General features: G+C 44.3%; 1 protein-coding gene across 5 annotated transcripts in view; it reads left to right on the top strand.

Moving 5' to 3' along the window:
• LOC144691807 (cell adhesion molecule DSCAM) overlaps positions 1-24471 on the top strand; it is a 545084-nt gene that overhangs the window by 412921 nt on the left and 107692 nt on the right. For all 5 annotated transcript variants that reach the window (XM_078560312.1, XM_078560308.1, XM_078560310.1 and 2 more), the window contains exons 14-18: positions 779-946; positions 4296-4366; positions 14527-14767; positions 19467-19613; positions 20526-20681. In XM_078560312.1, the coding sequence (XP_078416438.1) occupies positions 779-946; positions 4296-4366; positions 14527-14767; positions 19467-19613; positions 20526-20681 (783 nt within the window). The remainder of the gene's footprint in view (positions 1-778; positions 947-4295; positions 4367-14526; positions 14768-19466; positions 19614-20525; positions 20682-24471) is intronic.

Below are 24471 nucleotides of genomic sequence, written 5' to 3'. Positions count from 1 at the left end.
TGTCCCTTCACTGCTGGGAGGAAAATCAGGACCGTTAAATGTATTCCTCCCCCTAAATCAGCTTCCCCTCATATGGCACCCTACCGCAGCACTTAACAGCTCTGTTCCCCGTTTTGATTGATTGCTAACTTGCGACCACTTCCCTGACTCTCCCAACATTAAAATGCGTCACCGGACATTCAACGGTTGTTGAAGAGAGATCGTTTTTCAGAAGAGACTTGTTGTTTCACCATAGTTATGAAAACAACTCACCCACACTGGGCAAAGTGTTGAGTTTGGTCCCTGTCTTGACACATCTGGAACTTAAGTTCAAGTTCACCCCAGACTGGTTGGGCAAGTGTCTTTTTACTACCTACAAAGATTCGGTGTAAAATGAGCTTGGGGTGGGTGTGAGTGTGCAGCACTGTACGAACAGTCGTTTGGAGCAGATTAATAATCTTGCTGAGGCCACCTGAGAAACATTCGCGCGGGTGCGATACAAGGAGCCCCCAAAGTTGGGGGATAACAGATTAGCATGGACAATGTTGAGGGAGTTTTCTTCTGTGCTATCCTTGGCCTGGTAAAAAACATAAGCCCTGATCTTAACCTAAGCCACCCATTAGTAATGGGATTGATTTGGGCAGGGTGCCTGTTGGCTTTAACGGAGTGTGAAATTGTGCATGGGCGTAAAATGAAACTATCAATAGAATTGGCCTCTGCCCCACTGGATACGTTCATCATAAAACTTTTTATGTCTTTTATAAACTTGTCAAAGAGGAATGCTTTCTATGTCCTGCAGATTCCTGGGAGGCAGTGCAAAGGACGAAAGATGTCTCGCCTCAGTTAAACCAGGCCACAATCATTGACCTGCACCCATCTTCCACCTACAACATCCGCATGTACGCCAAAAATCGCATTGGGAAGAGCGAGGCCAGCAACGAGCTCACCATCACCACAGATGAAGCAGGTAAAAGGTCAAAGGTCGAGGGTCGAACAGCTCAGGCCATCTCTGGCTTTTTATCTCCAAGTAAACAGCTAAAAATCCCATGACAATGAGGGAAAAAAATAATCTTGCAATTTCCTCTCTGACCTCCTAAGCTGATCAAAACCAGTCCAGGTGATCACTCCGGCCCTGTTAATTGTGCGCTGTCCCTACATTTTGTGAAGCTAGCAATGTCATTAGACATGTCGCAACCTTTTGCTAAAGTTTACTCTCAGGATTCCTGTACATTCTACCCCTCTCTCCTCATCCCCACTCCACACGGGTGGTAGCATCTATTACTTTACTTCAGAAACATCTAATTATACCACAGGGCTGATCTGTCAGCATAATGTTCCTGATGTTCCCAGGTCAGAGCTCCATATTGGGCATCAGATTGATTGTGTGTTTGTGTGTGTCTTGCCTATTCATTGGAGTGAGAGTGTTGCTCTAATCAATCAGTAATGGCGCAGTGAAACCCCATGTATCAATCTGATTGAACCTTATCAAAGTGATTGAAGAGGAATCTAATCATACTGAAAAGGCTGTGCACTGACATCATGCTGTGAACTATAAGGCCTCTTCACTGATTGATCTACAGAGCACCGAAAGAAGGAGGATTTTGTAGCTGATAACTTTCCTCAGTCGTAGGGGATTGTGAGACTTTTTGATCCTGCTTCCATCACCAGATTGAACAAAAAACATTTAGCCTCGCCATTGGGTCTGACCTTGGGACAGTTTACTTCAGGCTGACAGCACTACTTTTGTGAAAGTATTATTCTTTTCCAGGGGTTGGAGGGTAGTGGGCCGAGGGTGGAAGAACTATAACCGCACAAAAAAAGAACATTTGACATCCTTCACTTTGCTTTATCTCTCTGTTTCTTTGGATGTGGGCGAGCTATCTAAAGCAAAATGCATTTTTCCTATTCAACAACAATTTGCATTTACTTATTTCGTACATTTTAAAGATGTGGGCATTACTGGCCGGACTGGCATGTGTTGCTCCTCCCTGGTCACCCTTGAGAAGGCGGTGGCGAGCTGCTTTCTTGAATCCACTGTAGTAGGTAAAGGTGCTCCCACAATAGTTTTATCATTGTAGTGACTTGATCCCATGGAGGAGCTTGCTAGGCCACTTCAGAGGGCAGTTAAGATTCAGTCATGTTGGTGTGGGGCTTCATGGAGTCACATATGGACATACTGGCTAAAGGACATTTGTTGGGTTTTTAACAACAAAATGACAGCCTCTTGGTCACTTTTATTGATACCAGATTAATATATCACCTTGAACTTAGTAAATTTTCCAGATCACTTCTTGTAGAGAAAGCGGATGGTGAGCAACATCGATATTCTGGCCTCCCTGTTGTAAACAGAGTATAGAAGCATTTGAGAAGATGTAAAGTGAAGATCCTCAAGGATGGTACCAGATCTGAGAAGTTGTAATTAGCAGTCAGGAAAGATTAAAGACGCTGGAGATATTTTTTTCCCCGGAAAAGAGAAGTTGACCTGGCAGAGGTCTTTAAAATTAGGAAGGATTTTTATAGTGTAGATGAGCTTGGGATGATGGCAGTGTAGTGGTAGTGTCACTGGACCAGTAATCCAGAGGCCCAGGCTAATGACTTGGGGACATGGGTTCAAGTCTCACCACAGCAGCCGTGGAATTTGAATTCAATTAGTTAATTAACAAAAAAGAACTGGAACTGAAAAGCTAGTCTCAGTGATGGTGACCATGAACTGTCATTATTGTCAAAAACCACCTGGTTCACTAATGTACTTTAGGGAAGGCAATCTGCTGTCCTTACTTTGCCTGGCCTATTTGTGACTCCAGACCCACAGCAATGTGCTTGACTCCGAAATGGCCTAGCAAGCCACTCAGTTCAGGGGAAATTAGGGATGGGCAACAAAATGCTGGCCTCGCCAGTGATGCCCCACATCATGAAAGAGTAAGAAGAAATGTAGCGAAGACAGTTCCACTATGGGACAGTACAATCTTGCACCTCTCTGTATTTCCCTTGCAAATTTGTTCCTTCACATCTTCCCACGAGTTGAGTACAGGGATTAAGAAGAAAGCTCCAGAGAGTGAAGAACTCACTGATGTTCCTTCGTGTGACGCCTTCATTAGGATATTAACTTAATGCAAACACACTTTTCAAATTGCTTCCCATTGTTGTCCTTTTTATCCCTGTACCCAAAATTACTCAGACATTTTCCTTAATCCTTCATCAAGTTAATTGGTTTATTTTGTCTTCTCTGGTGCCTTTAGTCCTTTCATTTCAAACCCTCCTTGAACACAATTCCTTGCTGTTTTTTTGGCAGAATCCCTGTTACTTTCAAGTGAACTGTGCATGTTCTACATTTGGCAGCCTCCTCTTTCAAGTCGCAAATAGATCAATCTTGCACTCCAAGGAGGGAATTTTGCTTGAAGGGCATACATGTTAAAGAATCAACACTGCAGTGTTGTAGCCTGAAATGTTACCTATGCTCCCCTTGGCTGTAGCACCTCATTGGAAGCGTGTGACCTGTGAATTTATCCTACTGTCTCCATAACCCTGGCAATTGGTGTTGGTGTTTCAACCTTGTGTTGTTTTTAATTCATCATTTTAAGGAAGGGTGTGTTAAGGCTTTCAAATTGCTCAGATCTAAAAATCCCAAGCATAATATTTACCCTTACGGTATCCAATAATGTCACTGGCAAAAAATGTATAAGCAGATGCGTTTACGGTCTAATGATCAATCAGCTGTGCGAATGGCATGTGACTACTCTGTCTTATTGACAGAAAGAAGTGTCAGATGCCAACAACCCATGGTCCTCTGTCACATCTCAGAAGGCATGTAAGGAGTTCACAGGGCCTTTACAATTGCATGCAAATGACTGACAGGAAGAGACCAACTGGTCCAGCAAATCTGCCCCATGCCCATGAAGGCCAGAAAATCCTGTCTAGACAGTTGAGGCTGAGTTGATAAACTTGTTAGACCAATAATCTGGTGTTCAACTGTTGATCATTGAAGCTATGTCCTTGGGCTTTGTTTCCTTGTGTCCTTCTGTTCCTCGCTGCTTTAGTGAGAGGAATAAGCAGAGTGCAGGAACATGCTTTTACCAGAGCCTGAGAACCACATTGTTCTATTTAGTGCCAGCCAGGGTAAGTAGGCATAGGAAGCTCCTAATGTGTAGTATATTTTTGTGCAACGGTTATCTGTGTGTACTTTGGTTGGTAGGTGGGGTGAAGTGTGTGGGGTGTGTACACATGCCGGTAAGAAAGGAAATGAAGACCAATTTGCCCAGGTGTTAATTCAATGTAGCTGATACTTATCAAATTTATATTTAAAACTCTCTCTTTAGCCCCTGATGGCCCACCCATCGATGTTGTACTGGAATCTCTGTCTTCTCAGTGTATCAAAGTGACTTGGAAGGTAAATTAATTTGAATGTAACCATTACTCTTTGATAAGAATGGAAAAGTCTGAGGACTTCTTACTATTGCCTTGCACAGACTGGGTTCAGAGTTTCTCTCCTCACTACGTATAGCGATGTTGTGCAGGCCTTTTGGTTTTGTATTATTTATAAATGTGCTCTAAAGAAACTGCTTTAAAGTCAATCCTTTATTAACAACGTATTTATAACTTGGGACAAGGTGTGTGAATTTTGTCAGCAAAAGCTCCCTTCCCTTTGTTAGCTGAAACCATTACCCCTTTGGTTGTGGACTTTCATTATCCTGTTGAAGGACTTACAGATATAGTGGATAGACCATCGTACTGCAAGAATAATAAATGTTTAATTTATCCAGGGAAAGATTGTTTCTCCTCAATAAGTGGGACTGGATGCCACACGCCCTTTCATCTGAGTGGAGATACTAGGAGGTCACCCACTACCCTTGCATCACAGTACATGATACTGGGTCGCCTTGTGAGTTATTATGTGCTCTTTCACCTCAGCAGGCACTTCTCTAGAGTTGGGATTAAAGTCAGTTCTGAAGTCGAGTGCAAGAATCTTCACTCTGTGTATACGTCATGCTGTACTTCACTTAGGAGCAATTGAGAACAACATTGGGGGCATTTGTGGAAAAGCACTGATATTGATAATTGAGAATAAAACCTAAAAATGATTGCAACCACCTTATAAACTCCAAGATGGTTGTTACTGAAAGTAATAGGATCTACTTTTTCCTGTTATGTGAGTGCAGCATTAAGATTATACACATTTTATGCATGTAGATTTACTGATACGTGGATTATATATTGGAATATGTTCCAGATGAAGGCAGCAGCCAAATATTTTGATTTATTTTTCTAGATTTAAATTGGTCACTTTGTCTGACCCCCTTTTCTTTCCATTTCCTTTGTATAGCTCACCCTCTATCTATGCTTCATTTTTTCTATTACATCGTATAACGTTTGATATAGCAAAATATATGAACATCTATTTAAATACAACTCCTAAACCCTGTAGTATAAGGGTGTTCGCCATAGCAAGGGTTAACATGGGACTGGAGAACAGTACCACCCATGATGTAGAGTCACATGATTATAGACTAAGTACAGTAGTAGTCTAGCAGAAGCCAGCTTGGAGATAGTACCTAGTCAGGGCTATCCGTTGGAGATATATTTAGTTATGTGTTACCAATAAACATTTAGGGCAGGATTTTTACCTTGGCAGGTGGGTACACGCCCAACCCGACTGAACGTGAAATGATGCACAATGACGTTGACCGAGCGTCCCGTGTCAACGCACAGCTGTGCAATAGTTCAGTTGGCGGGTGCGCACCAAACAAAAACTATTAAGTTATCAACTGTGCTTAATTTTTCACTGACCGTTCAACCTAACGGTTGACGGGCAGGAGTAAAGGCCAAGCGGCCTTTGCATTTTTTTGGAAACCTCATCCACGGGCGGGATGAGGTTTCCAAAACCAAATGCAAATAAAATGAAAACTTTTAATTTTCAATTAAAAACATGTCCCTGCTCCTGTGACAGAGCCACACGAGGGGACATGTTTCATTAACTTTTTCTGTTGTTTAATAATCTTTCCAATAGACTCTTCATTTCTCTGACGCAGCTCTGTGCGAGGTTATTCAGCGCTCTCCCGTGCGCATGCGCGAAGTTGGCGCTAGGCCTGCTCGCCGCCCTCCCCACTGCGCAGCCGCTCGCGTATTACACTGGCCGTGCCTTAATTGGCCCACCAGCGTGAAATCGCGGTGCGCTGTCGATCATTGGCGGCGGTCGGCTTCCCACCCACCCCCACCGATCCCACACGCCAAGAGCAAAATTCTGCCCTTAATGTTAAACCACACAAGCCTCCAGACCTCTTAGTGAGACACCAGACAAAAACCTGACAGCATGGTGGCTGGAAATGAAAGAATCCAGAATCCCAGAGAATTTGGCGAAAGGCCCCAGAAGCTTGAAAAACTAAAGGAACGGTATCCTGACCTGACTGGAGTGCACCTGAACCCTAGACAGAAGTCGAGATCACCTAAAAAGAAAGCTCCATTGCAGACATGGAGGCTGAAGTGCAGAAGGAAAATCCACTGTGCAGCTAAAGGACGTCAGCAGAGCACATGGAGGTCTGTTGTGAATCTGCATCGATTATAGAGTCAAAGGGCCTAGCAAGGGTGAGCAAGATTTCAGTACCAAGGCCAAACTCACCTTTAAAAGTCTTCAGGCCATTAATCCATCAGAGCAGTCCATTCCATTACTCGCCGCAGCCAGCCTGTGTTCAGAGTCAGCACCATTCCATCAGATCCATTTTAAAAAACTCAGCCAAAGTCGGGAATCCCTGTTAATTGGGTGAAAACACTCTGAAAATGTTCCAAAGGGCCCAAACTTTTGGTTTAAAGAATAGCTGCAGAAAATTGATCCCTTTGAGATTGGGTCCATGATCACCGCAGGAGCCTGCCAAAACCTGAAACGCGGGGTAAGAAGTGAAAAAAAAGGGTTCCTGCAGTGCCATCTTTAATAGTGCAACAACATTTAAAGCTGTACCACCTGTGCTAAAAAGACAAATAAACCCTTCCAGATCAATTTGGGTTGACCAGGCACAGAATTGGGGACTTTGGCAAAAAAAGATTTTTAAGTTACCACAAGACATCAGGATTAAATAGGAAATCAGAAGAAGTCCAGGTTAATAAATTACTGTACTCATTTGGTGAACTTGCTGATGTAGTAAATCTGAATGCAAGGCATTGATGAATCCTCGGCCAGCTTTGAATGGTGGAGCTTAAAAGGATGATGGGACACCCCCAATAAAGCAACAATAGGGCAAAAGACAATACCCAAGCAAACCACACGATGATGCCAGACCGTGTCAGCGAAAGGAACTGCATGAGCTGAAGAGTTTACTGCAGAGGAAAGAGAAGGCTGAGAATCAGCCAGAAAGCTTAAACATAGATCTTTTTGAAAAGGCCGACACATTACCCAAACTGCAACAACAGGTGGCAGTGCTTGAAGGCAAAGCCTTAGGGTGTTCCAAGCTGCAGGCAGATAAAGCAAAGACAGAAATAAGATCAGGAAATGTTCATCTCAAAAGGTGAATTGGAAGACTTGAAACACAAGATTCAAGCAGAGTATGTAGCTTTGAAAACCCATGATAAACTAAAGCAATACACAGAGTGAGATGGTGAGAGCTGAACAAGAAGATCAACAATTGAAAGAACAGCTGATTGTCCTTCAAGATCAAATGCAAAAGGAGTACGTAACCCGTCAGCAGCATGGAGAAATGAAGACGGCCTTGAAGAGCAGAATGGAGGAAGAGCAGAACAAAGTCAAGGAGACGCTGTTAAATTACAAGGAAATTCAAGAGGAAACAATTGAGCTTTGCAAGGAAAAGGGAAACCTCCCGAATGATTTTAACATGCTCCAAGGATCCCTCGGGTCAAAGTTTGTACCTCTGGAAAATTACGAAGAGAAGCAAAATGATTTTAATGTCACTCTGAAGAACTGAAGAACCAGTTGGCAGAGAAGACTGAGCGATGTTCAATATTCCAGGAGGAAAATGCCAAGCCCCAATTAGACATCCAGGCATCAAAAGAGGAAATACAGTTACAAGAAAGCTAATAATAATAAATTGACGCTAACCTCTTTCTTTGTTAAGCTAAAGAAAACCTGTCCCATTGGTCCTCATGTTTACTACTACTGTTTGAGAGAGTGAAAACATCACTGAACAGCAGAGTTTTGGAACTGCAGGAGGAAAAGGAGAAGGTGAAGAATTCTTGTGTACAGGAACTAAAAAAAGTAGATAACTTACGTCTCCAACGCGACAGTCAGAGAAAGAGTTCTCTGCCACATCTGCAGCATAGCCAATCGAAAGTCAAAGTTCACATGGGGGAGAATTTTCTCCCCGTTGTGGGGGGGTGGGGTTGGGCGGGAGTGAGCGCGGGCGAGCAGCGATCGGCTGCGCGCCGCCATTTTGCGTGGGTGGGCCAATTAAGGCCCGCCCAGTGTGACGCGCACCCGGAAGCGCTGAGCGCTCCCTGTGCGGGCAGGGGAAGGAGGGAGAGTCGGCACAGGACTGCCTGAGGGAGATTAGTTTGATTTTCAAAAATTTTAAGAAAGAAAAAAAAGTTTTTTTAAGACGTCCCCTCATGTGACAGTGTCACATGAGCCGGGACATATCAATGGACTTTAAAAAAAGCCTTTCATTCAACTTATAAACACTTCATGAAACCTCATCCCGCCCATGGATGAGGTTTTATGAAAAATGCGAAGGCTGCCTGGGCTCTTTGCCTGCCCCCCGCCAACCTTAAGGTTGGGCGGGCAGCTCCGTTAATTCCTTTAATTGATATTTAAATGGCCTTAATAGGCCTTTGACAGATCAGCAGGCGTGCAGCCAACTCCGGTGCGCGCCCGCTGAACTGAAGATCTGAATGACGCGCGCTGACATCGGGACGCACGCCCGACATCACCGCGCGTCATTTTACACACCGGCGAGCGGGCCCCGCCCCCGCTCGCCAACCCAAAAATTCTGGCCATTAAGAAGCGTGAAGAGTCTCAGAACCACTTAGCAGAAGTAAAATTGTAGAATGTGAGCTGGAAGGTAGCACAGAACAATCAGGCTGTGCTAGGGAAAACAAAAATACCTGGAAAAACTCAGCAGGTCTGACAGCATCTGCGGAGAGGAACACAGTTAACGTTTCGAGTCCGTATGACTCTTCATCAGAACTAAGACATATAGAAATGAGATGAAATATAAGCTGGTAGAGGGAGGTTGGACAGGTAGAGCTGGATAGAGGGCCAGTGATAGGTGGAGGCCAAGGAGAGACTGCCAAAGATGTCATAGACAAAAGGACAAAGGGGTGTTGATGGTGGTAATATTAGTTAAAGGATGTGCTAATGGGGACATTAAGGGAAGCAAGCAGGGCAAGCTAGTGGCAGATGGCCCTAGTGGGGGTGGGGGGAAGGGATCGAAATGAGCTAAAAGGTGGAGATGAAACAATAGATCGAAATAAATTTTAAAATAGGAGGGAAAGGAAAAAAATATATATAGTTGTAAAAAAGTTATAAATTACTGGAAAAAGGGGGATCGGAAAGGGGGTGGGGATGGAGGAGAGAATTCATGATCTGAAATTGTTGAACTCAATATTCAGTCCAGAAGACTGTAAAGTGCCTAGTCGGAAGATGAGGTGCTGTTCCTCCAGTTTGCATTGACTCCTTTACATTGGAGAGACCAAACGCAGACTGGGTGACCGCTTTGTGGAACATCTTCGGTCTGTCCGCAAGCATGACCCAGACCTCCCTGTCGCTTGCCATTTCAACACTCCACCCTGCTCTCATGCCCATATGTCCGTCCTTGGCCTGCTGCAATATTCCAGTGAAGCTCAACGCAAACTGGAGGAACAGCACCTCATCTTCCAACTAGGCACTTTACAGTCTTCTGGACTTAATATTGAGTTCAACAATTTCAGATCATGAACTCTCTCTTCCATCCCCATCCCCTTTCCGATCCCCCTTTTTCCAATAATTTATAACTTTTTTACAACTATATATTATTTTTTTCTTTTCCCTCCTATTTTTAAATTTATTTGGATCTATTGTTTCATCTCCACCTTTTAGCCCATTTCAATCCCTTCCCCCCACCCCACCCCCACTAGGGCCATCTGCCACTAGCTTGTCCTGCTTGCTACCCTTAATGTCCCCATTAGCATATCCTTCAGATAATATCACCACCGTCAACACCCCTTTGTCCTTATGTCTATGACATCTTTGGCAGTCTATTCTTAGCCTCCACCTATCATTGGCCCCCTATCGAGCTCTCTTGTCCCAGCCCTTCTACCAGCTTATATTTCATCTCATTTCTATATGTCTTAGTTCTGATGAAGGGTCATACGGACTCAAAACGCCAACTGTATTCCTCTCCGCAGATGCTGTCAGGCCTGCTGAGTTTTTCCAGGTATTTTTGTTTTTGTTCTAGATTTCCAGCATCCGCAGTATTTTGCTTTCAATCTCGTGCTAAGGAAAAACTGTTCAGTGCAGAGAAACCAACATTCACCAAAGAAAAATGAGTTTGCTAATGAAAACGAGACCTGATGAGAATACTGGAGTGACACTCACAGGAAGTAGAACACCTGAAAGAGGACTGAAAATGCCGAAATGATAAACTTTCAATGTTAGGTCTTCAATCAGAACTTGATTAGCTTCAAGTATCAGGAGTCTCTTTCAATTATTGTGAAAAATGCCTGGAACAGGAGAAGGAATTGCCTGTGAATTAGAACAGTTGGTTGAATGCAGAATTAACAACCAAAACTGATTAAATTCTCGAACTTTTATCCAATCTGAAGTACGTGAAAAAAGAAATGCGCAGTATGGAAGAGCAAATTCAGACTCTAAAAGCAGAAAAGGAAAATTCTAAGAAACAGAATGAAGATCTAACGAGTGAACTGAATGAGTCTAAGGAGCGGTCAGCGATCACCGAGGGGAGATTCTGAAAGGTGCCCAGGTGAAGTTTTTAAGCTTGTATAAGGATTCTGCAGATAACTCTGAAACAAAGACAACTGAACTTACCGGAGTTGTTGAAAGCAAAATACTGCAGATGCTAGAAATCTGAAATAAAAACAGGAAATGCGAGAAAAACTCAGCAGGTCTGGCAGCATCCGTGGAGAGAGAAGCAGAGTTAAGCAGAGTTTTGAGTCCGTGTGACTCTTCAGAGACTCACCAGAGTAGTTGCTGAGCTAAATGAAAAGATTCATAAGCTCGAAAAAGAATTGGGAAGTAAGTGAGTAAACAGATATTTGGGTGAAGTTGTAGAACAAGTGGAAATGAGGATTCCATTTTTGGAATGTCAACTTCTAGGAAGATCATGGGAGACCCCATGGAAAAAGAAAACTCAAGTCCATTCTATCAATAAATGGAGTGAATGTTACCTTCAGAAAGAATGGGACAAACCCAGAGTGCCTGAACAAAGCAAACAGGCTGCCGATAAGGAAAAATTCAACTCCAAGGAGCGCGAAAAGTGAATCAGATGGAGACAACTAAGTGCCCGAAAGTCAGAAACTCCAAACCGACAAAGTTTGTCCAAAGCAACTAAGCCTACCACTCCTCCAAATATGACCAGAACGAGATCTGGAAGAATTTTCAAGCCTCCAGAGCGTCTGAATTTATAAAGTCAGAGACTTGAGGTGGGGTGGGTTCCCGGGGGGGTGAGGGGAAGAGCGGGGGAGAAGGAGAGGCACGTAAAGAAAGATTGTACTATAAATATGCTGGGTAAAGATTTGATGGAGTCGCAGTGTAAGGGTGTTTGGCATAGCAAGAGTTAATGTGGGATTGGAGAAGGGTGCTGCATACCCTATGATGTAGGGAGTCCCATGACAGTGGACTGAGTACAGTAATAGTCTAGCAGAAGCCAGCATGGAGATAGTACTTAGTCAGGGCTATCCGTTGGAGATGTAAATAGTTCTGTGTTACCAATAAACACATAATTTTCAACCACATGAGCCTCCAGACTCTTAGTGAGACACCAAGCAATCCCTTACAACAAGCCCAAGCCTATCTTCCACCTGAGTCTATGGTGTGGGAGGGAATGAGCCTGCATGTTTGGTAAGGAAGATGTAAGGCTGCGTTTGCGGAATGGGTGAACTTGTGTGGGGACGTGCACATGTGTGTTTGAGTGTGTGTGCGTGTGTGTGTCTGTATGTGAGTTTCTGCATGAATAAATATATGAATTTTTAGTCCATGAGTAAAATGTATGTGTGTGTGTGTGTACAGGGTTTGTGTAAAATGTGTATAATAGGAGGGGTGAGGGTCTGTGTCTAACGTGTCTCTCTATTTGTGTAAGTATAGAGATAATTTCCTTTAACTTCATGCTTCTATGATAATCTGGGAGGGTCAATCACCCGCTCTACCAATTTACTCCTAAGCAGAGAACATTAGAATGACCATTGTGTATGTTTATATCAAGACAATCATGGTAGGATCCAATCCTTTGTCTGTACCTCTGAATGTCTGTCTAAAGGTAATCATGGCAGTGTACTCTCATGTAATTTTACTAATATTCACCTTAAATTGAATCTGGCAAAGCTGTCACTCATTCCCACTGGTGGTATTATTTTTACTGAATTATGATTTATTTTATTCAGAATCTTTCAGTAAAGGGTGAAGTGTGCAACAGGCCTAATATTGTTTTGTCAGTACCAAAGTTGATTTTGGGTTTATTTAATAATATGTTTTTTGCAGAGCAGGTTGATAGAAAAACTGAACTATCAGGTGTGCTTTTGCATGTTAATTTTATCGTGTAAATGACAAGGCACTTTGGAAATGGCTTTTTTTCTTATTCAGTTTTAATTTCCAGAGACATCAGGCAGAATCGTCCCAGATTTGCACTAAGTGAGGTAGCGGGCGGGTAAAACGATCTTTTAACTGCCGGCCGCAATGGTGGCTTTTCACACCACATTAATTATGCATTCCTGGGATACATGTCATTTCGATGGCGGGCGGGCTCCAATTCGCCTGCCATGCCGTCAGCTCGCCACTTTATCACGTCAGGCACCACATTTAAAATACAGCCGTGTTCCAGCCCAGGATTGCAGTAAAGAAGACATGGTCCCAAAAGGCAAGAAGATTGCAGCCCTCGAGTGCCTTTTGGAAGCCGTGGAGACCTGCTGTGATGTCCCCTATGCCTGCTCTGGCCAAAGGAGGGGCAGCTACATTACCACTCCGGCCTGGTAGGCAATGGCAGTGGTGACCAGGGCCAAAGTTGTACAGAAGAGGTTGGCCACCCAATGCAGATAGGCAATGAATGATCTTATCCGTGCAACCAGTGTAAGGCAATCATCTCATCACTCTAAACTCACACACTCACAAGCCCATCACACACTCACTGGCATCTCACTCACTGCCAGCTCAAAGGACATCACCACTCACTCTTATACACACACATACCCTCGCGTTTCCATCTGGCCTCATCTCCTCTGGAGACTGCCTCCTCAGCCCTCACCATCATGAGGCCACTTGCACAGATCAACATGAGCTCCCACACACACACCCTAGGCTCCCTCCATCCCCTCCATCCCCAGTACAGATCACGTCCTGCAGTCTCTTCCCTTGCCTGAGGCCACTTCTCCCCCTTCCCCAAGCAAGCCCTAGCCCTGCAGCCATTGAAAAGCCACCCACATGCTGATGATCTGGTAGGCAGAGATCTACCTGTAAGCCCCCCCTAAAAGTGATGTGGTGCTGTCTGTGAAGCCTGGTGCTGATGACTGCGAGTGCTGCCCGAAGCAAGGTAGGCAAACAAACCTTGAAGCCCCAAGTGAAGTGCAGCCCACCAAGTGCACGCCTTATATATGCTATTGGTGTGTTTTCCTGCCGACGTGTGTGGGCGATCCAGCGTGGGGGGGATGAGTCCGGTGGGCTGATGTTATAATGATATGTTGATATATAACAATGAGACTCCTGATGTCCGATGGCGGGGAATGCAGCCTGCCATCGGTGGGCAGAGCGGACGATCACAAACTGGTTTTATGACGTAGTGAAACTGATTTTTGGCCTTCTCGCCATATTGTCCGCTCACGCCATCGAGCCCACCCGACACCGGCGGGCATGGAAAATCCTGGCCATCGTTCCAATATCAGGATTCAGAGTGTGAGTAATGGATAAGTGACCAGTTTTTCAGTCTGTAACGATTAATTATAGGCAATGTGTGGCAATTGTAGGCCATTGCCAGTTGCAAGGTTAACTTCCCTCTGCTTCACTTATGAGCCTTAATCTACCCTCAGAGGGCAACCCTAACTGCGCCAGTCTGATACTTCCATTTCCGACTCACTCTTATGAATTAAGTAAAATTGCCGGTTTTGTCCAGTGGCCTCCAGCCACATGGAGTACTGAGGGAGCATTCCACTGTCAAAGGTTCAAATGAGTCTTTTAAGTCCATCTGCCTTCTCAGATGGACATAAAAGATCCCATGGGCAGAAGAAGAGGAAGAGATACCCCACTGCCCTCCACCCCCACCCCCCCGCCCCCGGCAGCCTTGGCCAATATTAATCCCCCAACTAACATCACTAAGACTCAGAAGGGGAAATATTGGTTTGTGTAAGTGCCACTTCTATGAATCATAATTGCGTGCGCTCTTTTTCTCATCCCTGCCATTTCCTCAGGCTCCGAAGAAGCACTTGCAAAATGGATTAATCCGCGGCTACCAGATCGGCTATCGGGAATACAGCACTGGTGGCAATTACCAGTTCAACATCATCAGCATGGAGACAACGGGCGACAGCGAGCTGTACACCCTGGACAATCTGAAAAAGTTTACACAATACGGTGTGGTAGTCCAGGCCTGTAACCGTGCGGGCACAGGACCCTCCTCACAGGAAATCATTGCTACAACGTTAGAGGATGGTAGGTCGACAGCAATTACACGACTTACTGAGCACCTTAAACATACCAAAAATGCCCCAGAGGCACTTCACAGGAGTGACACCAAACAAAATTTGACACCGAGCCAAATAAGGAGCTTTTCGGACAGGCAACCAAAAGCTTAAGTCAAAGAGGGGAGAGAGAGTTAGCGAGTTGGGGAGGGTTAGGGAGGGAATTCCAGAGCTGAGGCTCCAGAGATGGTCACAAATGGTGGAATAATAGAAACCACTGATGCTCAAGAGGCCAGAATTAGAGGATCACAGAGAATTGGGAGGGTTATAAGAGTTGGAGGAGATTGAGGTGAGGCGAAGGAGGGATTTGAGAACAAGGATGAAAGTTTTTGAAACCAAGGCATTGCTGAACTGGAAATGAGTATAGATAAGAAAGCATAGAGGTGACAGGTTAGTGGGACTTGCTACGAATATGAATACAGGCAGCAGAGTTTAGATGAACTGAAGTTTACAGAGGGTGGAAGGTGGGAGGTTGGCCAGCAGTGTGTGAAATAGTCAAGTCTAGAGGTAACAAGGCATGAGTGACAGCTTCAGCAACAGATGAGCAGAGGCAGGGTTGGAGTCAAGGTCTTTGGTACAGAAAACTTTTCTTTTTAAACTGTAAATACATGAAAAACCAAGATTCATAGTCCTGACTATCAGCAAGACACAGTAAAGATTAGGTGGAGTTGATTTTCCTGGTCCCTCTTCTCCCAGGCATTTGGTACACACAACACAGCGACCAGTTGCTATCCTGCTTTGTGGCATGAGAATGTCCGGGCAAAACCAGAGCACAGCTACAACCTGAGAGGTCCCAGTAAATCAAGAAGTCCTTTTGAGACACATAAACTAGTGAAAGCAGAACTCCCGAAAATACAATTTGAGAACAATCCAGATTACGTTCATTTCTAGGAAGTATCAGGATCTTCTGATTGAGTTTCAACAATCTCGTACTTCATTTTTCTCTCCCTTTCACCCCTCACTTCATGCAATTCAATTCAACCTAGAACTTCAATCCCACCCCAACCCACCGATCTCTTCATCCATCCCCCTATCAAATTCAAACTGGTCCCTATTCTTGCTTCACTCTAGTTAAAACTATTTGGCTTCCAACCTTCCCCCAGTGCAAATCCCATCAAAACCCTTGATTTCCAGCTGGCACATTCCTTCACCCCCAGCACATAAACGTTAGGCCACAGTGCCTCAAGTGCCCCTCCTGGCTACCGCTTCTCCCTGCTTCCCTTCTGTATTTTCTCCCTTTACTTCCACTCTCCCATTTGACTCCTTTCCCTCTCTCTTCTGTTTTATTTTACCATTCCTTCTCCCTTCATTTTTCTTATCCAAGCATGGGATCCGGGTGCCACTGTTAAGGGCTCATTGAGGAGGTGGCGTTAAACCACCATCTTCAGTACAACTGCATGGTTCACTAGAATATTTTAGAGGGCACTTAAGTGACAGATTCTGTGGGTCTGGAATCACTGAAAAGCCAGGTTAGGTAAGGACAGGCAGATTTCCTTCCCTAAAGCTTCCCTTTAATGAACCAGATGGGTTTTTATGACAAACCTGTAGCTTACTGGTCAAAATTACTGATACCAGGTTTTTATTCCAGGTTTATTTCATTTGAATTTAAATTCCCCACTGGCTATGCTGGGATTTGAACTCATCCATCCAGCTTATTAGCCTATTAATATAACCACTATGTTACCGTACCTTAGGGCTCATTTCTTCCATTCATTTCTTACCTCCTCTTCCCTCTTTTCTCTCCCCTCTCTCCCGCTTCATACCTGCTCTCCCACTACCCTCAATTTCTCTCTCTCTCGTCATTCTATTTCAGCTATTTCCTCTCTCCTCTCCCCCCCATTGCCCTCTCATTCTTTTCCATCCTTCTAACTTCCTTTCATTCTTCGTTTCCCTGTCCTCTTCATTTCCCTTTTCTCTGTCCCTTCATTTCCCTCTTTCCTCTCCCCATCATTTCGTTCCTTCACTCTCCCTTTTTCCCCCATCCCTCGCTGTTTCATTTCTGCCTTTCCCTCTCCCTTTTTCCCTGTCACTTTCCCCCTTTCCGCCCTTCCCTCCCTTCCTTCATTTCACTCTTCCCTCTCCCAGTTCTCATGCTACTCATGGTTCAATTGCCACAGACAACTCCCGCCCACTGTGTGCAGCAGCCAGAATCACTCGATGAGTAGGGGTGGCCTTGAAGGGCAGGAGAGTAGTTTTTCACTGATTTTAGTCCGCAAATGAGAATTGGGCCCCCAAAACGCTGACTGTACATCAAACGTGGACTGCTGTCAAAACAAAAACAGAATTACCTGGAAAAACGCAGCAGGTCTGGCAGCATCGGCGGAGAAGAAAAGAGTTGACGTTTCGAGTCCTCATGACCCTTCAACAGAACTGAGTAATATTAGGAGAGGGGTGAAATAGGTAAGGGGTGAGACCCAATGCGGTCTCCTCTACATTGGAGAGACCACACGCAAACTGGGCGACTGCTTTGCAGAACACCTGCGGTCTGTCCGCAAGAAAGACCCAAACCTCCCTGTCGCTTGCCATTTTAACACTCCACCCTGCTCTCTTGCCCATATGTCTGTCCTTGGCTTGCTGCATTGTTCCAGTGAAGCTCAACGCAAACTGGAGGAACAGCACCTCATCTTCCAACTAGGCACTTTACAGCCTTCTGGACTGAATATTGAATTCAACAACTTTAGATCTTGAACTTCCTCCTCCATACCCACCCCCTTTCCGCTTCTTCCCCCTTCCTTTTGTTTTTTCCAATAATTTATATAGATTTTTCTTTTCCCACCTATTTCCATTATTTTTAAATCTATACCTTTTATGCCCTGTTAGTCTTTCCACCCCACCCCCACTAGACCTGTACCTTGTGTGTCCTGCCATCCATTCTTAATTAGCACATTCATTTAGATAATATCACCACCTTCAACACCTCTTTGATCCTTTTGTCTGTGACATCTTTTGATTATCTGCTCCTATCACTGCTTGCTTGTCCCTACAACCAACCCCCCCCCACTTCTCTCCCCCCACCCCCCCACCTTAAACCAGCTTATATTTCACCCCTCTCCTAACATTACTCAGTTCTGTTGAAGGGTCATGAGGACTCAAAACGTCAACTTTTTCCTTCTCCGCCGATGCTGCCAGACCTGCTGAGTTTTTTCAGGTAATTCTGTTTTTGTTTTGGATTTCCAGCATCCGCAGTTTTTTGTTTTTATCTCTGTGGACTGCTGTCACGTGGGAGAAGAAATTATTAAGTAATAGCTAGCCAAGGTTTTAAAAGCCAGACTATATTTTCGGCATTAACCATAGACTGAGGGCGGAACAGAACCCAACATCTTTGAGAACCTGGGAACGGATAAATTAGAATCGAAGGTTGTGATGCAAACACTATGAGGAAGCAGGGAGTAGGAAGAATGTTTGCGGCTTAAGAGGATCAAGCAAGGAAAGTTCAAAGGAGAATCAGATATTGTACAAGGTGAAAGGGAGAGAGTAGGACAGTGGAATTTGTTTTATATTTCTCTCTCAGAAATAATAGGTTGAGGGTAATTAATTGGTTCGCAAGAGTCTTTAGCTTGGCATGATTCTCTCTGTTAGCTTGTGGAATACAATACAAAGGCAATGAGAAAAGATGCTTTAGCCTTCCTACAGTGCCCCCGACTGGTCAGACACCAGGATAGGCTACTGCAGAAAACAAACAATACATTCTGTTCAAACACGAAGAAGAGGGAGTGAAAACATAATGAAAAATGTGTGGAAGATTTAGAATTGTTTATTCTTAACCATTCCTCTTTTAGAGAAGCTAGGTTAATATTAATTGTTGATCTGTTTGCTTTTAATCTTTTAAATCACTGCATTAAAAGTTATTTTAGAACTAACCCTTTTGTGCTTTGGGAGAGATTTTAACTTGCTCAAAGCCCATTCACTTACACAGAGTTAACCTCAATCCCACCATCTCTGACCAGCAGTTCCGGGACATGTTTGGCTCCAGCAACTTATCTCTGCCCTGAGCTCAGAGGATCCACCTGCCCATCCACCTCTCCCCTCTCCGGTACCAATGTGACATTGTCCCTGTCGCCCTCCTAAGTGAGCAGGCCAGTCTCCTGCCATAGGCCCATGTCAAGAAGGGACATAGAGACTTTGTCCTGAATATTACAGTCAACAGATTGAGAAATGGCGGTGGCTGTTCCTGGTTCTGTGTGTTCCTATCCTTCCACGTAATTGCACAGCGAATGAGTTCTTCAACAAGGATATTTAAATTCAATCCTGGGATATGGTTGTCGTTGGCAAGAACAGCATTAATTGCACATCTCTCGATAGCCTGAGAAGGTGGTGTTGAGCCTTCCTCTGGAAACCCTGCAGACCATAGGATGAAGGTGCACCCGCAATGGTTTTCTGTTCGTGCAGCTTCAGAGATCAGTTAAGAGTCAATCATACTGCTGTGGATCTGATAAAAAAGGGCAGCAGGTTTCTTTGCCTGAAGAACATTAGTGGATCAAAAGGTCACCGTGTTTGGAAATAACATGGCATTCAACGTCAAGCTTGGTGACACCACAGTATTTGCCTCCTATGGGAATCAAAGACCTGTTTTTGATCATGTTTCTTGCCTTAAGAGTGTCTCAAACTCCCACTGGACTTGTGCAGAATTTCTCACTCGTGCCTTTTGTTTATTTTCTTTTTCATGGCAGTACCCAGCCGACCACCAGACAATGTCCAAGCCAGTGCCACATCTCCAGAGGTCATCTCACTGTCCTGGTCGATGCCGCCAAAAGAGGCACTGAATGGGATTCTACAGGGATATAGAGTTATTTATTGGGCAAATCTCCCAGATGGAGGTAAGTATGCTGCAGTGATCTGTGAGTAGTGTTAGTCCGTCCTAAGATTCGTCAGGTACAAATCAGCTCCCTAGGCTCTCTCCATCTCTGACTTCAACAGAATGGCTGATCAGGAAAGGAGAACCAAGATGGCGCATCGTCATCATTCGCAAGTTTAGACGATATTTTAGTAAGGTAATATGTTCTTACCTTATTCTTGACATTGAGCAGTAAGTAATGTCCGTCTTCATCCCATCCACTTGTTTGGATTCAAACCTAGGCCTTGGGTCTAAGTTGAACGCAGGACCAAGAGATGAAAGCCTCCCCTACCCAAGTTTCTCCTCTTCTGCTCTGAAGGGTGTGACTGAAACTAGGGTACAGTTGTAGTTATAACCACCATTGGGTGGCCCTGGAGAGGGAGTGCACAATATCTGCTGGTACATTTGAAGCCTTCCATGACTGGTGGGCACTCCAGGGACAGGAGTGCTTTGTAGACATAAGGAAAAAATTATGTGTTTGATTTGATGTATCTCCTTTGGTTTTATAGCTTATTGATTGTGCCACTGTAAAAATGGGACACTCTTTTATTTCTGATTGATAACTCAGTCAACCAAATTGGCTCTTAAAAAATCAGAATATGGCCAAAGCACCCTCCAGTATCTGGCCAAATAATAATTCTTCCTGTGCAAATCTAGACCATCATTACGTTTGACTGATAGGGCCTCACAGTTGAAACAAGACATGTGACATCCACATTCCAGCCAATACCACTGGATTAGGAGTGGGAACCTTGACTGACTTTCCCATTCCTTGGGCTGACAGTGTGAAAACCAGTGGTACGCCCTCACTGATCTCCTGCCCATCTTTTGAGTATAATAAAATATTCGATAGGCCAACTTCAGCATTTTCTCTTCTCATTTGCTTTTTTGTTAGAACTCGGAGAGATTAGAAATGTCACGACCACCCAGGTCACGTTGGAGCTGGACGGGCTTGAGAAGTTTACCAACTACAGTATACAGGTGCTGGCATTCACCCGGGCAGGAGATGGAGTCAGGAGTGAGCAGATCTTCACACGTACCAAGGAGGACGGTAGGTCAATGCCAACAACACTCTAATCATTCTGTATTTTCTGCGCAACCCTGTTTTCCTAAAGTCCCAGGCTCTGTCACAACATCCTGCAGCTTCTCCCAGTGGCAACACATAGTAAGACCCTGATTAAATCAGCACTGTGGCAGTAATGCCAACTGCAAAACTTAAAAGTCCAACTGTTCTAATATCAGGTGTTGTGGGATCAAGAGTGGTGGTAGCCATTAGTGTGAGGAAACTTTGGCTATTTGCTGCACACAGCTTTGTTGTTTTCAGTGTTGAAACTTATCTTGTACCAAAATTAAGGATATTAATAGTGGAAAAGGGAACTCTATTTCAGCTACTCCGTGTCAGTGTTAATTAACTGTCGTGTAAAGCTTTATAACTCTGCCCAAAGCTCAAAAAAGGACTAATTATTGCTCCAATCTGACATATGTTCATGGCAAGGTCAGCTATTGCTTCGCCTCTCAATGAAGTTACTAATTTAGCACCAAATTAGGGGGTAGCTTAGTAAGCAAATCATGCTGCATTGACATCACCCAAATTCATTTCACACCCAATCTGAGTTCATCAGTCTCAACTTGACTTGGAACTAGGTTCCACAAATTTCAAACCACTACCTACCTCGTGGGCAGGTATAAGAAATTATTAATACAGCTGTGGAAAGTTGGCCCTAATGCGACCTGGAATAAAATGACGTGAAAGTTATATTACAGTTATATAAAGTTCTGGTCCAACCTTATTTAGGGTAGTGCATTTAGTTCTGGGTGCCCAACCTCAGAAAGGATGTACGGTACTGTCTTTGGAGAAGTTGCAGCGCAGACTCATCAGAATTTTACTGGGGCTAAGGGGCTAAAAGTGTTAAATTATGAGGACAGGTTGTATAGCAGCCTATGTCCTCCTGTGTCTTAGGACAGAGATGAGGAGAAGTTTTTTCTCTCAGAGGGTTGTGCGACTTTGGAACTCCCTGCCTCAGAAGGTGGAGGAGGAGGGGGTCATTGAATATTTTTAAGGCTGAGGTAGATAGATTCTTGTTAGGCAAAGGAATCAAAGGTTATCAGGGTTAGATAGGAATGTGGAAATCGGAACACAAGAAGATCGGCCATGATCTTATTGAATGGCGGAGCAGGCTTGAGGGGCCGAATGGTCCACTCCTGTTCCTATTTCTTATGTTCTTATGTGTATAGAAGATTAAGGGGTGATATAATTAGGATGTTTTAGATGATTAAAGAAGCTGATAGTTTCTCTCTAACCTATTTCCTCAGGTAGGGCCATAGCCTTAAAATTAGAGTTAGGTTGATGTCAGGAAGTGCTTCTTCACACAAAAAGTAATGGAAATCTGAAGCAATCTCCGCCAAAACACTGTTGAAACTAAATTACTGAATTATTGAATTATGCAACACAGAAAGAGGCCATTTGGCCCATCTTGCCTGCACCGTCTCTTTGGTGGAATTCTCCAATTAATCCCACTCCCTGCTCTCTTCCCATAGCATTGTAAATATTTATCTAATTCTCTTTTGATGTTACTATTGAACCTGCATCCTCTACCCTTTCAGGAAGTGCATTCCAGATCACAACAACTCATTGTGTAAAAAAAAAAGCTTTCCTCATGTTGCTTCTGGCTCTTTGGTATACTGACCCCATCTGCCACTGGAAACAGTTTCTCCATGTTTACGCAATCAAAACAGTTGATTATTTGCCTCAACTACTCCCTATGCTAGCGAGTTCCACACTCTAACCATTCTCCTAAGGGTTTCTCCGAAATTTCCTATTGCTGAAAAAAGAGACATGTCAAAGCTTTTCGTCTTGCACTCATCAGGACTCTTCAGGATGAAAAGCTTCCAAGCATGTCTCTCTTTTCAGCAATACTCAAGTTCTACGCTACCAAACCACTACATTTCCAATTAGGATTTATTAGTAATTATCTAATATTTATGAACTCTCTGTTTTTGAACATGCCTAAAAGTGGAAACATATCCAAGCTCAGCCCATCAAACTCCTTCATAAATTGAAACACCTCTATTATGTCACCTTGCAACATTCACTGTTCTGTGAAAAGAACCTCAAATCAATTCAGTCTGTCACAAATGCAATAAGTTCAAGCATACTTGCTTATTACACTTATTATTACGGTCATTTTTTTAAAAATTCATTCACGGGATGGGGGCTTCGCTGGCTGGGCCAGCATTTATTGCCCATCTCTGGTTGCGCTTGAGAAGGTGGTGGTGAGCTGCCTTCTTGAATTGCTGCAGTCCATGTAGTGTAGGTATACCCACAGTGCTGTTAGGAAGGGAGGTCCAGGATTTTGACCCAGCAGCAGCGAAGGAACAGCGATATATTTCCAAGTCAGGATGGTGAGTGACTTGGAGGGGAACTTCCAGGTGGTGGTAGTGTTCCCATCTATCTGCTGCCCTTGTCCTTCTAGATGACAGTGGTCGTGGGTTTGGAAAGTGCTGTTGAAGGAGCCTTGGTGAATTCCTGCAGTGCATCTTGCAGATGGTACAGACTGCTGCTACTGTGCGTCAGTGGTGGAAGGGGTCAATCTTTGTGCATGTGGTAACAATCAAGCGGGCTGCTTTGTCCTGGACGGTGTCAAGCTTCTTAAGTGTTGTAGGAGCTGCACTCATCCAGGAAAGTGGGGAGCATTTTATCACATTCCTGACTTGTACCTTGTAGATGGTGGACAGGCTTTGGGGAGTCAGGAGATGAGTTACTTGCAGCAGGATTCCTAGCCTCTGGTCTGATCTTGTAGCCACAGTATTGATATATCTAGTCCAGTTCAGTTTCTGGTCAATCGTAGCCCCAGGATGTTGATAATGGGGGATTCAATGATGGTAATGCCATTGAATGTCAAGGGGCGATGGTTAGATTCTCTCTTGTTGGAGATGGCCATTGCCTGACACTTGTGCGGTGCGAATGTTACTTTCCACTTGTCAGCCCAAGCCTGGATATTGTCCAGGTCTTGCTGCATTTGGACATGGACTGCTTCAGCATCTGAGGAATCGTGAATGGTACTGAACATTGTGCAATCATCAGTGAACATCCCCGCTTCTGACCTTATGTTGGAAGGAAGGTCATTGATGAAGCAGCTGAAGATGGTTGGGCCTAGGACACTACCCTGAGGTGATGTCTTAGAGCTGAAATGAATGACCTCCAACAACCACAACCATCTTCCTTTGTGCTAGGCATGACAGTGGAGAGTTTTCTCCCTGATTCCCATTGACTCCAGTTTTGCTAGGGCTCCTTCATTCCACACTCGGCCAAATGCAGCCTTGATGCCAAGGGCAGTCACTCTCACCTCAGGAGTTCAAGTTAATTCCTGCAAAGAATGTGATTTTTAAAATGAATGATAATAACATTTGTACTTTTATTAAGAGGTACATTAGCCGAAAGTTCGCGATTCATCTTCGCTGCTGCAACTCTGGCAAATGGGAACTGTGACTTGGAAGCATGATTTCAATGCATTTCCAGCTGTTCAAGTGACTTATCAATCCTCAACCAATGCTCATGGCAGCATCAGTGATCGTGGCATTTTTTGGGCATGCCACACGTGTTGAAGGCAGGGTGGGGCAGTTGCCTGGAAGGTGGCTAAGGAATTCAGCATTGGCCAGTCACTGTTGTGGACAGCCTGAATGTCCAGGCCACAATATCAGTATAAAGTAAAAAATGGTCCCTTTTATAAGAGCAGGAGTCTGGATGGCTACCAAATGACCACCCCCAGTGGGGCGAAGTGAGAGAAGGATGCACAAGAAGCCAGAGTTCTCATGAGGCTGTGGGGCTGTAAGAGGTCACA

The sequence above is a fragment of the Cetorhinus maximus genome, chromosome 16, assembly GCF_964194155.1.
Source record: "Cetorhinus maximus chromosome 16, sCetMax3.hap1.1, whole genome shotgun sequence".
In the NCBI taxonomy this organism is placed as follows: Eukaryota; Metazoa; Chordata; class Chondrichthyes; order Lamniformes; family Cetorhinidae; genus Cetorhinus; species Cetorhinus maximus.
This window is presented reverse-complemented; position numbering and strand designations above follow the sequence as displayed.